We start from the raw sequence: 15,753 nt of genomic DNA, 5'->3' as shown, positions 1-15,753 counted from the left end.
CTCAGAGGTAGTCAGAGAGCTCTCTATCGTTGCAGAGGGGGTAAAAATGTGCATATGTTCCCTCAGTTTTGTACTTTTCTAAACTACCTTCATGACAGACACTCTGCTGAATGTCTTCTTGGCCATCGCTGTGGATAACTTGGCCAATGCACAGGAACTGACAAAGGTTTGCACAGTTTTCTTTTTTTTAATCTGTTGTTTGTAGTGTGGTCTACATAGACACAATATTATGCACAATAAGTATGTGAATGTATACATTCAATTCAATTCAATTCAATTTTATTTGTATAGCAATTTTTACAATTGACATTGACGCAAAGCAGCTTTACACAACAAAAATAACTATGGAAGTTTACATGAACACTGTATGAATCATAATAATCAGATTGCCCCTGATGAGCAAGCCGAGGGCGACATACAGCTCATACATTGAGCTTTACTCACCTCATCCACTCATCCATAAGGTGATTTACTGTTTTTTGTTTTTTTTTTAAATGAAGCAAAAATGAAGCAAAAGCTGAAATATCCTGATGTCAACTAATTATCTTTGAACTGCTAACACTTCCTCTAGACACAATGAGTCTCATATGTATTTATTCTTAGGACGAAGAAGAGGAAGAGGAGTTCTTCAACCAGAGATACGCCAGAGGCAGAGATGGCTTGATCTCTGAGTAAGTTATTGACTAACAGCTAACATATGTAGCATTTTAGGATGAGATGAGATACCCAGAGCCTTCGCTGACCTTAAGTAAGTCTTAGCATTGGAGAATATCTGAACTGGACTGACAATTTGTCACAATTCTTTTTGCAGCAGACGCATTTTAATCAAACAAAGACTTACTTAAGAAATGAATGCTACTGGAAAATATTTGGTGGTTCAGTGTTTATGTTATGGGAGAGATGATGTTCAATGAGGTCATCAGAGCTTAGTCCATAGGAGGAATGTTTCCACAGTGTTAGTGAATGTGGACTCAAAGATTTACAAGAGTCTGATCCTCAGTTGCTTCAGGTGCATGGTGAATGCAAAGAAAGAAAGAAAGGCATGAATAAGGCATCAATGACAATATATTGAATGTGCATTGAATGTGCCTGATTTAAAAGCATGACCCTTTACAGATTGTCTCAACAGCATTACTGAAAGTCCTTCTCTAAGTGTCTCGGCCTGTGATTGGTTAAGAGCAGCTTCTTTTGTAAATTAATTCCCGGCTTCTCTCGGTGACCTGGTGACCCCCCCACACGTTTAACGATCCAGATACTGCTGGAGGAGAAGGGCAGGAGGTTTCTGAAGGTTGTTGGGAACAGTGGGAAGTCTCAACGTGTCACTCTACTGGGAGGAGGCACACTTTGGAGTGTGTTAGATTTTGACCAAATTCCCCTGCTTGGTATAACTCCATCTGATTAGCAGCACCACTGTGAGATCAGTGGCATTACTATGTGACACATGAAGGGCATTACTAACCCAGAGTGACAAATTACATAACAACTATTGCTAAAACGAACACAAGTGGCCTGAAGGGATACCCTGAGTGTCTCATTCAGAGCACTGGCTTGACTAAACTAGGAACTTATTATTTTGTAAGTTTTACATTCATAACAACAAATATTAAAGTTACTGTAACTTTTCAAACCATTTGTTTGCAGCTGTGGGAATTTGTTTTCCTGTTTACCAAGTGCCCCTTTATTATTAGTATGAGTGTTAATATAAAAATCAACTTGCAGAGGCAACTTGTAACTTTTTAAAATTAATTATCGTTAGATTGATTCATGTTTTATGTTCTTGCACGGTCTGTCTATTTGCCCCGTTCTCGTAAATGCAAAATCACAAGAACACCTTGAGGAAATGTCTTCAAAACATCCACTTAAACTGAAGGATGATATGATATTATCATATGTTTATGATTGGTAGTTAAACTCTCTCTGCTAAGCACCAACTAGTAATGAGTAAAATCTGCACAGACTGTGTTACCTTGGCTCTCTAGCTGTGACACTGAATGTATCATTTGTCTGTTACATATTTTAATGTTAGTCTTGTATGTGTTGCAGCTACAAGATGCTGATTTTTATGTGCATTACAGTGTTTTGCTGATCCATCATGTTGTCTTGTTTATGCCTGTTATGTGGCACTGACCAAAATGTGTTCAGTTATATTTTGTAACAATTGAAACATAGAAACTTAAAGTAGATTTAATTATGTTCATGGCCGAAAAATGGAGCACTCTGTGTCAATTCAATGTTTACATTGATCAACATTTCAGACCCGATTAAACCTGAATTGTACCTCCTTTTAACATATTTTGTTCTGTGTCACAACAAATGTTCTGTGTATGTTGTAAAACACTAATGTCTTGTTTTCAAATAATCACTCATTGATCACATGGACAACAAAAGAATACCAGTAAGTATAACTGTATGCATCCCTGTCACACAGAATTTCTCTCTTGAGTTTCCCTACTCAATTATTGAGATTATTTTCTAGATCCACCTTTAATTCTGCACTTTCCCTTGTTTGTTTGTGTGGGTTTTGTTTTTCACTTCTCCTTTTGAAATGGCCTTACCTCACTAGTATTTTCATCTTTGAGTTTTGGATGTATTTGTACTTTTTAGCCTTATGTATTTCCTTCATTTTTCCATGAGAAAAGTTTTTTGTTTTACTAATCAACTAACATAAATTTAGAAAAGTGTGGCCTTTTCTTGCAACTTTTATTTTGAATTTTCTTTTTGATAACCTGTATGCTAAATGATAAATCGTCTTGATGTGTATTGTCAACAATTCCTTACATTTGGGCCTGTCCCTGCCTCATACTGATGTTGAGTATATTGTGCTCCTTAGTGGGAGAAGAAGACCCTACCTGTACAGAAAACGGGCGATTCACCGTGGTCGTCCAACCTTTCCAGAAGAGCCCGAATGCACAACAGGGGCTGCAGATGAGCAGCCTCTCAATGGCACTAATGCCTTTGCCAACCGCCGGGAGAGAAGGAGAAAGGTTAACATGTCTGTGTGGGAGCAGAGAGCAAACCAACTACGCAAACGTCGCCAGATGGCGAGCAGAGAGGAGTTGTTCGGCAGCCCTACAGAGGACACTGTTGAAACTCCCACTATTGCCCACCATGCCCCCGCGCTTTCAGCAGAGGCCAGCCCAGCTCACCTTCCTGAGTCCCCTATGTCTGTGGGGATGCCGCTCCCCGAGCCTCCTATGTCCATGTCCATCCCTGAGCCTCCAGTGGCTGAACCCCTGGTAAACCTGAGTGAGGAGAAAACAGGAGGAGCCAACCACCGGGCTACAGGTGGAGGCAGGCACCGGATGGCCCGCAAGTTCAGGCCCAGCCAGGGCCCAGATGAAGGGGCCCGGCACAGGCGGCACCGTCACCGTGAGGCTCGCACTGAGGCCAAGAGTCTGGACTGTGTGCAGTCACCACATGAGGTGTCACAAGTCAGGAGGTCGCTGAGCCAGGAGAGGAAGATACTGGATGAGACAGAAGAGAAGGAAGACAAAGAGGAGAGAGAGAAAACAGGCATAGAAGGAGGGTCAGTTCAAGATGACTGTGGAACATGCATTGTCAACCCATATGCAGAAGTCGGAGAAGACTGTAGAAGGTGAGGCTGGGGTCATGTCTGTAAAGTAATTTCCAAAGAAGGTGGCAAAGACACAATGACAGAGAGGCATAAAATGACTCAAACATTTTTTGTCTCTTTCAGTATGGGGTCCTATTCATTCTGATAACACTGTCGCATCTATGTAAATATAAATATTTAGAGCTGGGGCTGATGAAAATGTCATTCGTTTATATTTTTTTTGTCATAAACCGAAGTACCGTAAATACTGTAATTTTGAACTCAAGGTACTTTTATTTTGAAAATATACTACAGGGGAACGCCAGTGTGTTTTCATCCTAGGGATGATTTAAATGTCTGTACCACATTGAGATACAGTCATCATCCATCTTTAGAGCTGTAGAACTATGCAGTGACATTTAAGAGGACATGGACTTGAATCAGATAATTATACAACAAAGAAATCATGGTACAAATATAGCAGAGTAGATCTTTTGTATCCATCTTTTTCCTTGTTGCACTGATTTAAGGTCAGTAATCTTTTCAGAGCTGCTGTGTCTGGCGCCGACATTACCAATCCTCCTCAGTGTGAGCAGCTGCTGGACTGCGCCTGGTCAGAGCAGGGGGAGGGCGTACACGCAGACCAGTACGAGCCCCTGTGCCAGAACATCCCAGTAGAGCCGGCCTTGGAGGCCACGGAGTACACCGTGAGCGCCATTGAGTCCGAGAACCGGCGGGTTTCCATTAAACGTGACAAGTCCAACCTGGAGGGAAGCGTGGTCATCGAGATGTCTGCACAACCACTGCTGGAGCTCACACCCATGACAGGTAGCACTGTTAGCGCTTCTCATTGCAGTCACACTCCTTTGCTGTGAATCATGAAGTGGGATATAGTGTCAGTATCACTTTGTATCACCGTGTGTAGGTGTTTCTGACATCTGATAAGAGTGCCACATTTGCACTTGTCGTTTTTTTCTTTTTCTTTTTGATGAATCGATTGTTCTGGTGACTCACATTATTCTGTCACTGACAGAGCAGTCCATGTACAGCTAAAACAGTGTTTCTCTCTCCTTCTGCACCTCTGTCTGGGGTTCAGTGAACAGTAAAGAGTTGGAGGCATACCAATCTGACAAAGAGAAAGACGAGGAAACAGAGGAGGAGGAACCTCCGATTCCGCCCAAACCTGTTGCTCCAGACAGCATGTTCATCTTTAAGGCCTCCAACCCGTACGTGTCTGCAAAAACCTCTAAATGAATCAGTAACTACCTGTTTTTTCATCTGTTCTCTTTGTATTCGCTCTGCAATCAGTCAAAAACATGTATGCTCCTGTTCACTGATCCGCAGCATTAGAAGGATCTGCCACTACGTGGTCACTCTGCGTTATTTTGAGATGACCATCCTCCTTGTGATCGTGGCGAGCAGCATTGCACTGGCTGCTGAGGACCCTGTGTGTACCAATTCAGACCGAAACAAGGTGAGATCTGATCACATCTCTCCACGTGCTTTGCAGTTTAATTCACGATTTAAAACCTAATTTATGTTATGACTCAGTTTGACATTTACAAATAAATAAATACATAAATAACATTTAAAAAATCCTTTAACAGATCTAAATAATTCTGCAGCAGTGATGTGATGCACTGTTAACAACAGTAGATTAAAGTTCAGGGGAGTCTTAAAGCAAACTAGTTTGTGCAACGTGTCAAAACAAAGGCGAGATGCAATAATTGCTCAAGTGTCGGCTCCAGTGGACACGTTTGGCCATCTCTCCTTCACCTTGGCCTACTCATTTGTATACAGCATGCAAAAATGCACCAGAAGCAATTGTGGGAAGGATTTTAAAAAGAAAACTCAAGAGAATAGGATAAAATTTGATTTCATTCTTTTTCTCTTTATCAGTTTTGATGTTGGAAAAGTGTGAAGAGAGGAAGTTTGAGAAACTGCTCAACCATCCGTCGAGCACTTTGAAGCATCTTAATATCTCAACAATGCTGTGAATGGCTGAAGTGTCAAATGATTTATTCAGTAGCCTTAAAGGATTCAACAACTTCTACCACTGGCCTGTGCTAAAGTTACAACCCAATAACTGATTTAATCTGGATAATCTATTGTGTACTTAAACTTTTATCCTCAGAAAAGTAAACATCTCAGTATGAATATAAAACATAATTAGCATGGCACAATATAATCATTTAAAAATCTAGCAATGAGGCTGTTGCTGAATGCAACTCTTTCAGGTTTGATCTGAAGTTGACATAACACTGTGTCAGTAACAATGTGCCGTGACACATTTGGTTTCACACACAGACAAGGTGAGAATCTGCAGTTTTGTCTGGGAAATAGCTGTGCAGTTCGTTTTTCACAACTCAATATCATAGAAAGTGTCGAGAGTAGTCAAATAAGCGTGTACTAGTAAAATCTAAACATAGCATGGCTGCACAATATACTGTGGTTACATTAGGTTACTGTACATCAGTTACAGTTCAAGAGATGATGCTCTCATGTTGCATACTGGGAACTGTAGGGTGCAGCATTTTTGGATCACATCCCTGTATAAAAGTGAAGATACTGTATCTTGGCCTGTGCTGCTTTGATTTTTTTAACTCCAGTCCTGCAACATGATGGAAGTACAAAATGAAATCGCTGGCATAGCCCTCAAAAATGTTTTAGGGCATGCACAAGAACTGTCCACATGTTGCTTTAAATCATCAATATAATGAGGTAAAACAAAAATCTTTTAGCATTCTTAATGACAAGCTGCAAGTTCTGTGAGACCATGATGGGATATAAGCAGTTTCTGAGTATGTAAAGTAAGTAAGTGTACTCAAATGGAAAGAATGCTGTAGCTAAAAAAAGGTTAAATAAGTCATGGCTGAAATCTGTCCTCCGAAAAGTATTTTAAAATTTGTATTTTTATGGATCCAGGTCCTTCGGTATTTTGATTACGTCTTTACGGGAGTGTTCACCTTTGAAATGATCATTAAGGTAGGTGTCTGATGAGTAGCACTTTCATTAAACTTATCACATTTGAAAGAATTTTATGTTTTTCCTGATTTCCTTACAAGGTTCTGGCCCCTGCGTATATTTCATGTGTTCACTTTACATGTCCTCCAGATGATAGACCAGGGCCTCATAATGCACGATGGCTCTTATTTCCGAGACATGTGGAACATCCTGGACTTCATTGTGGTGGTGGGAGCTCTGATTGCCTTTGCTTTAACGTGAGTCACTGTGTAGTGCTGCCTGCTGATGACTAATGACTGACTCACTGCAGCAAATCATTTTCTGAGCATACAGTATTGTTATAAATGACCTACCTTCAAAGACACGTTTTGCAGCTTACAAAAAAAAAAAAAAAAAAAATGCTGTCTGCTTCATTGACAAAGGGGGCTGTTAAAAAACTGCAAATATAGGGGCGTAAATGGTCCTGGACACTATGTAACTCTGAAATATGTGACTGAACTGCCACCATGGTGGTTTAACAAGAGGAAAGATTGGATTTAATGCAACTTAAAGCTTTTCACATGGGCAAAGTCTGTCATGAATGATGTTAAAAGCCTCTACTTGGCTTTTCCTTCGTGGTCTGCCCCAGCATGAGTGTGACAGATAACTAACAGAACCTTTTGTGCATTTTGTTGTTCTGTAGAGAGCTGTACTGTATGTTAATTTCTCTGTTGTGAATATAGCTGTGACCCTCTGAGCTTTGCTCACAGTGATTTTTTCTCTGTTGTTCCTGTGGATTGTGTCACTGTTGGGGCTTCCAGGAATGTGATGGGGTAAAAAATTCAGTTACACTAAATGTACCGTTCCACCATAATTTATTTCATTTTCTTTTATCTGGTTTTCCAGTATTTTTGTTTGTGTCTTTTAAATCTCACCAAACTGCAGAGCATGGCAGGTATCAGGAGTAAGTCTTTTGATAATTTGAGCACAGTGATGGAAAATATTATCGCTTAATTTTACAAAATAATTACTTAACAGACTAATAAGTGACAATTAATTGTCGGATTGTTTAAAATGATCCTGTGTATTCAAGTTCAAGTTCAGGTCAGTTCGTGCCAGACTCTCCACGGTGTTCAGGCTGTCGACAGTCTCTGGAGTTCTCAGAGTCTCAGTTCAGGCTTTATGTTTAATACAAGGTTGAATAAAATAAACACGACACTTTAAAGCTACGGCCTTGATAGAATGAATCCAGTTTTTATAGGCTCACCTACAATAACTTAATACTGTTAGTTTCATTTGAGATAAATGGCCATTTGAATCATACCTGTAATATTATAGGGAACAGATATAAATATCATGTAATGCATTAAATTAAAGCTAGAAATGACACAAATTGTCAAATATTTTACTCATGATGCCTTCCGGACTCTGCACAAACACATTCAAGGTGATGTCCTGTGTTTCATTGCACTTGTGTTGACATTTTGCTTTTACTGTGTGTGTGTGTGTGTGTTTTTTTTAACATGTTTTTCCCATATGTCCCTGTGCATCAAAATGCATGAAACGTACAAATAACATAATGTTCCTAAGTGTTGTGTTTGAATGTTACAGGAACAACAAAGGCAGAGATATCAAGACAATAAAGTCGCTCAGGGTGCTCAGGGTTTTGCGGCCTCTCAAAACCATCAAGAGACTTCCTAAACTCAAGGTGGGATGTAAACATCTGAAAACACTTTCCAGTAATTGTCGGTGTTTTTTCACAAGTCTCTGACAGATTGCTCCTGCTTTGCGGTCCTTCTTGTCTTTTCTCCTCTCCAGGCTGTGTTTGACTGTGTGGTCACATCGCTGAAGAACGTCTTCAACATCCTCATTGTGTACCAGCTCTTCATGTTCATCTTTGCTGTCATTGCAGTGCAGCTCTTTAAGGGGAAGTTCTTCTATTGCACTGACAGCTCCATGAATACAGAGAAAGAATGTCAGTAAGTGGATATACTGCATGTGAACAATCAGTCCATGCTTGAACGTTGCTACATTATAGACCGGAACATCCCACGCAATTGTCACTCACAGTAAACTTATAGCTCAAATTGGTTAAAAAAATACTGAAAATATTCTCCAAAACTTATCTTAAGGGATGCTGATAAAGTCTCCCATGATTCATTTAAAACTTTAAACTCTAACCAATCAATCACAGAATTTAAATTGTGCCTTGAGAACAAAACAGCTGTGTATAAAATGTTTTATTGATAATTTATGGCAGATAATGAGCTGTTGTCTTGTCAAAATAATAAAAAAATAATGTAAAAAAAATAGCCTTAATGGTATTTAAACGTCAAACTAAGAAGAGCTATGGGCTCAATTGAAAGACAACCTGACTGAAAAGTCAGAAGTGTGCAGAGAGGGTAACATTTACTCATAATAAAAGCATTATTATCTCTCTCTTGATTAAAAACTCCTGGTTTAATCAGAGAATGAGGTGAAGCAATGACCTCCAGGCTGCTCTGTTCCCTACAGAGGCTACTACATTGACTACAGCAGAGACAAGAAGGAGGTGAAGAGGAGAGAGTGGAAGAGACACGAGTTTCACTACGACAACGTCTGCTGGGCTCTCCTCACACTTTTCACCGTCTCCACTGGAGAGGGGTGGCCTCAGTAAGCCTCCTTGCAAAATAATCTAGATCATGGGCTTTAAACTTAATCTGTGCATCCTTACATGGTTTTTGATTTTCTTCCACCAAACATTAATTTGATGTCTTTTCCTCCTCTTAGGGTTTTGCAGCACTCGACAGATGTGACAGAGGAGAACATGGGGCCCAGCCGGGGGAATCGGATGGAAATGTCTGTTTTTTACGTGGTCTACTTCGTCGTCTTTCCGTTCTTCTTTGTCAACATCTTTGTGGCTCTGATCATCATCACCTTCCAGGAGCAGGGCGACAAAATGATTCAGGAATGCAGTCTGGAGAAAAACGAGGTTTGGTGCAGAGAAACGTCCAGATACACAAAAACACACATACACGTTCACGCATATTCATGTAAATAAAGGTCATCTTCAGCTCTGCTTTTGTTAAATATCTCTCCATCAGAGGGCTTGCATCGACTTTGCCATCAGTGCCAAGCCGATGACACGCTACATGCCCCAGAACAGACAAACGTTCCAGTACAGACTGTGGCACTTTGTGGCATCGCCGTCTTTTGAGTACACAGTGCTGGTCATGATCGCCCTCAACACTGTTGTCCTCATGATGAAGGTAATGAACACATGTAAAACTAATGGAACGGTATATAGTTACCTTGTTTTGGACAGAAACACGTCTCCAGAAATAAAGTGATGATTGATACAGTACAGTTTTATCAGAACCAATGGAAATTATGGTGAAAGCAACAACAACAACAACAACAAAATAATAATAATAATAATAATTAGTAGAACAGGCACCACCCTTGAGACATATATGAAAAAGATTAAATGTGTCATAGAAAGAACCCAAAAGAACCTCTAACAATTCTTTTCACAAAACTCATTTATTTATAGTTTGTCTTTGAGGTTTGATTGACACCAGACTTGACAGCAAAGAACACACATTTTCTCACAAAACTCTAAAATTAGTTTCAAACAAGTACTTGAAAAATCGAAATAAAGACCGTGAAAGAATCGGGCAGGTTTTAAGTTATATCTGTGAGGATATTATTTTTTAAAATAGAAGTAATGTGCTAAATCTATAGTTGATTAGGTTTTTTTTTTATGTTTAGTAACCAATTCAAAGTGATCGGTGTCAGTGATATTTAAGTCTAAATTTTCTATCTGACTTTTTGGCTCCTCTGTGTTTTTGTTGTTGTTGTTTTGTTCAGTACCACTCAGCTCCAACTGCGTACGACACAGTCCTCAAACACCTCAACACGGCCTTCACTGTCCTCTTCTCCATGGAGTGCATACTAAAGATTATGGCATTTGGTTTTGTGGTGAGTATTTACTACCACAAAATAAATCAAACATGGTGGAGCAATTTCGATTAATTAATAAAGATTTTTTTTCTATGTGTGGTTAAATTACAAACAAATTTTCTTTCCTGCAGAATTACTTTCGAGATACTTGGAATATTTTTGATTTCATCACTGTTCTTGGCAGCATCACTGAGATAATTGTGGATTTACAGGTAAGATACTGCCAAGACAACATTCATTTTCACAATGTTGTGACCCTTAAAAAAAAAAGAAGAAGACTCAAATAGCCAGTTTTAAACGCAGCTTTTTTTCTTTCCAAGTTTCCTTGCGCTACGATCCCTGCTTCCAGACACAACTTAAGTCATGTTGTGATGAATTTCGCCATCTGTGTTTTACATCCTGTCTGTCCCTTCTGTCTACCGCTCCCCCTCTGTTTCGTGTCACCCTCTCTCCAACCATTTGCGCGTCTGTCCCAGTCGGTGAACACCATCAACATGAGTTTCCTGAAGCTTTTCCGAACAGCCAGGCTGATCAAGCTGCTGAGACAAGGTTACACCATTCGTATCCTGCTTTGGACCTTTGTGCAGTCATTCAAGGTGGGATATTTTATGGTCTATGTTCTGTTGTATATTACACATTGAAATTCCTGACAGCTTTTAACTGCCTATCATCTCCTCTCCCACAGGCTCTTCCTTACGTCTGTCTTCTCATCGCTATGCTTTTCTTCATATACGCTATAATTGGAATGCAGGTATCCTTTACTCCACTAATAGTGACATAAACATAATATCACAAATAACAGAATAATAGCTGTCATCATCAAACATGTCAGTTAGGTCAAAAAGTGTCACTACTCAACCAAGTAGATCATCAGTCGGAAGATTTAAGTGATTCTCCCAAAGAATGGTTAAAGGAGCCAAAGAGCTAAAAGGCCTCATAGCAAATGTGCAGGGTTGATAAAAATTTACTACATAAAATGTTTCAGGTTCTTTGTTGGTAATTTTGTTAATTTTCTTCAGTTGACTTCTATTTATATTATTATTATTATTTGCATGAGGTCTTGTGCTAAGATCAACTGTTTTATTATTATTATTATTTTGCATCTTGTTATATGTTGACACTTTTATTGTGAGAACCCCAGGATCATTCGTAGCTACCATGATGGAGACAATAGGGATCCAATAAAAAATGTTGTACTGAAGCAGCCTGTCTTCTGCAGGTGTTTGGAAACATCAAGCTGAATGATGAGAGTCACATCAATCAGCACAACAACTTTAAGACCTTTTTCAGTGCTCTGATGCTTCTGTTCAGGTGGGACGAACAAAAAGCCTGATTGGACAATAAATAAAATTCTGTTTAATTTAAAATAATGCTCTTTTGCTTGCTAGTTTCGTAATTTGAAGTCAACCAGATATTTGTTTGTGTTTATACCATCAGGAGTGCGACAGGAGAGTCCTGGCAGGAGATCATGCTCTCCTGTCTGTCAGGTCAGGAGTGTGAACCGGACCCCTCCATCGCCCCGCTCACCATGTCACCGGACCACGAGGGAGGCTGTGGGACTGACTTTGCTTACTGCTACTTCGTCTCTTTCATCTTCTTCAGCTCATTCCTGGTCAGAGCTCGAACATAACCCAGTGATACAGTGCACAGTTTTCTTTTTGACATCTTACTTTATGTCCTTTTCTTTTTTAGATGCTAAATCTATTTGTGGCTGTGATTATGGATAACTTTGAGTACCTGACACGAGACTCATCAATCCTCGGTCCCCATCACCTGGATGAGTTTGTCCGCATCTGGGGGGAGTATGATCGTCTGGCCTGGTGAGAGTTGATCTCTTCTTTTAAACATGTTCTGTCTGTATCCAGCAGAGGGCAGCCAAAGGATGCAACATGTTCGATATCTGCTCACATGTTTGGCACAAATCGGCTTTAATGGAAACTAAAGGCGCATTTAGGGTTCACTGCACTACTGCGAGGAGAGGATTGTTACAAACGTGCCAAACAAGAAGTGCAACTGCTCAAAACTGGAGCTTGCTGCTTGTATTGTTTTGTATCTGAACTTGACTTAATGTCAGTTTTTTATAAACAGTTCAACTTTCTGCTTTTATTTCTCTCGCTTTCACATCCCTTGTTGAGAACTCATGTTTTTCCTCTGCAGTGGTCGTATCCACTACACAGCCATGTATGAGATGTTAACCCACATGTCACCACCCCTGGGTCTGGGCAAAAAATGCCCTGCTAAGATCGCCTATAAGGTACTGAAACATGAAATATTGTGTGTACTATGCGCTTAAAATTAGAAATAAAGTAGATTCAATGGAAAATTTAAGCTATTTTTTCCACACAGTTTATTCTATTTGTTATATTATTATTGCCTAAATAATTGCAGAAAATGTAAGATGGTCACAGAAGAAAGTGTAATTTTAAAACTCATTAAACAATTTCAGTGTGTGAACTCAAGCTGTGTAAATTTCTGGCAAATTATTTTTAATATTTGCATTTTGATTTGTGTACATCTGACTTCACAGTGTGTTGAATATATATGCAGACCATGTGTATTACACGAGGTGTGGTAATATAAAATCTGTATCCGTCTTGCTTCTTTTTGACCACAGAACATAAAATAAAATAAGTAATGGATGTACTTTCTTCTCTCCATCTCTCGTCTCACTCAGAGGTTGGTGTTGATGAACATGCCCGTGGATGAGGACATGAGCGTCCACTTCACCTCCACACTGATGTCACTCATCCGAACAGCTTTAGACATCAAGATCGCTCGAGGTCAGTGACGCATTGGCTAATGACTATTTTTAACATTATTTATCTGCTGATTAATTAATTTTTTTGTTTTATTGTTTGACCAAACGTCAGGAAACTGTGAAAAATATAATTTTCTAAAGTCGAATCTGAAAAGTTGCTTTCTCTCATATAGGAGGAATCAATGCAGCATCTTTTATTAAATCCACTAATCATTTATAATTCAAATTGTATTTATCTAAGATAATTTATTTGTCTGAACATTGTTTGTCCAAGGTGGTGAGGACCGTATCGCTCTGGATGCTGAACTGCAGAAAGAGATCAGTATCATTTGGCCGTACCTGCCACAGAAGACCTTGGACCTTCTGGTACCTATCAACAAAGGTCTGGCTCTAACTGTGTAGGAAATACTCCATGTAATGCTGAGAAACATACAGTAAAATCTAAGGCAGCGTGTCTTTCCTCATAGATACGGACATGACAGTGGGAAAGATCTATGCTTCGATGATGATAATGGACTACTTCAAACAGAACAAAGCCAAGAAGCTCAGGCAGCAGCTAGAAGCTCAGGTCAACTCACTTATTAACCTTTTTTTGTTTATTCATGTTGGAAACTGAAGTTCTTCCCCCGTTGTACAATCTGTTTTTGTGTCTCCTATTTTAGAAGAGTAACTTGATGTTCAAGCGTCTCGATGCCTCAACCCTCCCGGAGGATATCCTGTCCAACAGCCAGCCGCTGCCGATGATGGCTCACAGCGCTGGTTCAGCCCTGTGAGTCTGTGCACACGGGCAGATTTGGGGTATTTATGTGTGTACTCTTTTTTGTGTCTGCTTACTGTTTTTCTTTGTCTTAATGCAGGACCAGAGGAGGCTTTGTGGCTTTGAGCCCAATCTCACCTCAAGAGCTGTTTTTGCAGCCCATAAGCTCCGACACTGAAGCGGCTCAACCGCAGAATCTGGTAAGAAAGACGCCAACATTATTATGTGACATTAAAACTACAAACATGTTGGAGCAGTGGTTCCCAACATTTTAAATTTTCAACCCCTTAAAATAGATCATCGTCTATTGCTCATTAGATGCCCAAACACAGTCATCTGTAATTGGAAAACTAAAAGTCTAATGCCATGTTTTGATGTTAATCATGTCTTATACACTGCCTGACCAAAAAAATTAATAAATAAATTAAACGCTCTAATCGTGGCATTGTTTAGCTAAACTTATACGTATTATTGTCCAGTCTTGCATTAATTTCTCTCCAAGATCATGTATTGATTGGATCAGACCGCTGCATAAACTCTTCTCCGGGACATTGATGGGGTTTGGTTCTGGACTCTGTGGTGACAAATCCATGTGTGAAAATGATGTGTCATGCTCCCTGACTCACTTTATCACAAGTTGAACCAGATGAATCCCGGCATTGTCATCTTGGAATTCATGGAAAGGCCTGATTATTTAGTACACAGGTAGTCGGATGACCTCATTGTGTTGCCAGCAGATACATATTAATCACTGCAGTAATTATCCAGTGGAAGGCTCTTACATATTTACTTAGTGAAATCCAGGTGGTGAGGGTTTTTTTTGGCCAGGCAGTGTACATAGACCATTATTTCTTTCTCCCTCTGTGCTACACACACATACACACACACATACACGCACACACAAAACACGATGCTGCTCCTACAGTTTGAGCTTAGTCATGATTGTTAAGGGTGCACCTACTGAGGATCGCTTCAAACATGAAATATAGCTTTATTACAGTCAGAATAATAAAACACAATCCGTATTTTACAATAAAATAACCATTCTTAATGTGAACCTACCAGTATGTATGTGGACTCATATTGCATACAATCGTGTGTGTGTGTTTTAATCTACTTTGTCCCTCATCAGCACTCCGAACCTGAGGTTAGGAACCACCACCTTAGATCACAGATTCGCAGTGAAAATGTACAAAGCTAACTTATTTAAACATTTAACCAGATAACGACAGTATGAACCTGTTTTAATTGATTCTTCTCAGTGACTTGCAGAGCACGGCATCGCTGACTCTCTGTGCTCCTGTCTTTTAGTCTTGTGAAGGTCGGAATAGCCCAATGTGTCTAAACTGTCTGGTTTTATTGGTCTACGTTGCCTGCTAGATGAATGACATAAAATTATTCATGAAATACCTACTCGCAGTATTAGTGTGCAGAGGAATGCGTTTGGCCCCTAGACAAATGTTGTCTGGCTCTGTTTGTGTAGCTGTTGAGACCTAAACATGCATGATTGAATGCACTTCCATGCTGAAACATGGATTCCATCTTTCCCTGTAAGCTGTTTTCTTTATTGTCTTCTTCTTTACTCTTTCCACCTCCTCCACTACCTCAGCCTGTTTCTTTTCTTTCCTGAAATCTGTTTTCCTGTTGCTAGTTGTTAATCTGTTTGTTTTTGCCTGGAATGGCTTGGATGGCGGCGGGGATGGCTATGATAGATGCCCCTCAGTGATGAAATAGCTTTTCTTTCCTCCTTTCACCTGACTCGGACCTCCACGTGCACAGGCGGTCCTGGCGGGGACGAGC

General features: G+C 39.9%; 1 protein-coding gene across 5 annotated transcripts in view; it reads left to right on the top strand.

Annotated features, from left to right (window-relative positions):
• The window catches only part of LOC113172256 (voltage-dependent R-type calcium channel subunit alpha-1E-like), a 45,272-nt gene that overhangs the window by 25,665 nt on the left and 3,854 nt on the right, over positions 1 to 15,753 (top strand). For 4 of the 5 annotated variants that reach the window (XM_026375148.1, XM_026375145.1, XM_026375149.1 and 1 more), the window contains 27 exons: positions 99 to 166; positions 604 to 671; positions 2,831 to 3,595; positions 4,101 to 4,381; positions 4,650 to 4,779; positions 4,898 to 5,027; positions 6,479 to 6,538; positions 6,668 to 6,774; positions 7,318 to 7,329; positions 8,108 to 8,204; positions 8,315 to 8,475; positions 9,011 to 9,148; positions 9,266 to 9,467; positions 9,580 to 9,744; positions 10,346 to 10,456; positions 10,570 to 10,650; positions 10,915 to 11,034; positions 11,124 to 11,189; positions 11,658 to 11,749; positions 11,876 to 12,050; positions 12,131 to 12,258; positions 12,596 to 12,692; positions 13,113 to 13,218; positions 13,471 to 13,578; positions 13,664 to 13,764; positions 13,859 to 13,965; positions 14,054 to 14,153. In XM_026375148.1, coding sequence (XP_026230933.1) covers positions 99 to 166; positions 604 to 671; positions 2,831 to 3,595; positions 4,101 to 4,381; positions 4,650 to 4,779; positions 4,898 to 5,027; positions 6,479 to 6,538; positions 6,668 to 6,774; positions 7,318 to 7,329; positions 8,108 to 8,204; positions 8,315 to 8,475; positions 9,011 to 9,148; positions 9,266 to 9,467; positions 9,580 to 9,744; positions 10,346 to 10,456; positions 10,570 to 10,650; positions 10,915 to 11,034; positions 11,124 to 11,189; positions 11,658 to 11,749; positions 11,876 to 12,050; positions 12,131 to 12,258; positions 12,596 to 12,692; positions 13,113 to 13,218; positions 13,471 to 13,578; positions 13,664 to 13,764; positions 13,859 to 13,965; positions 14,054 to 14,153 — 3,776 coding nt within the window. The remainder of the gene's footprint in view (positions 1 to 98; positions 167 to 603; positions 672 to 2,830; positions 3,596 to 4,100; positions 4,382 to 4,649; positions 4,780 to 4,897; positions 5,028 to 6,478; positions 6,539 to 6,667; positions 6,775 to 7,317; positions 7,330 to 8,107; positions 8,205 to 8,314; positions 8,476 to 9,010; positions 9,149 to 9,265; positions 9,468 to 9,579; positions 9,745 to 10,345; positions 10,457 to 10,569; positions 10,651 to 10,914; positions 11,035 to 11,123; positions 11,190 to 11,657; positions 11,750 to 11,875; positions 12,051 to 12,130; positions 12,259 to 12,595; positions 12,693 to 13,112; positions 13,219 to 13,470; positions 13,579 to 13,663; positions 13,765 to 13,858; positions 13,966 to 14,053; positions 14,154 to 15,753) is intronic. The other variant, XM_026375147.1, reaches the window with a different exon arrangement.

This window comes from Anabas testudineus, chromosome 17 (genome assembly GCF_900324465.2).
Source record: "Anabas testudineus chromosome 17, fAnaTes1.2, whole genome shotgun sequence".
In the NCBI taxonomy this organism is placed as follows: Eukaryota; Metazoa; Chordata; class Actinopteri; order Anabantiformes; family Anabantidae; genus Anabas; species Anabas testudineus.
Note: the sequence above shows the minus strand (reverse complement) of the source record. Positions and strands in the feature narration are given on the sequence as shown.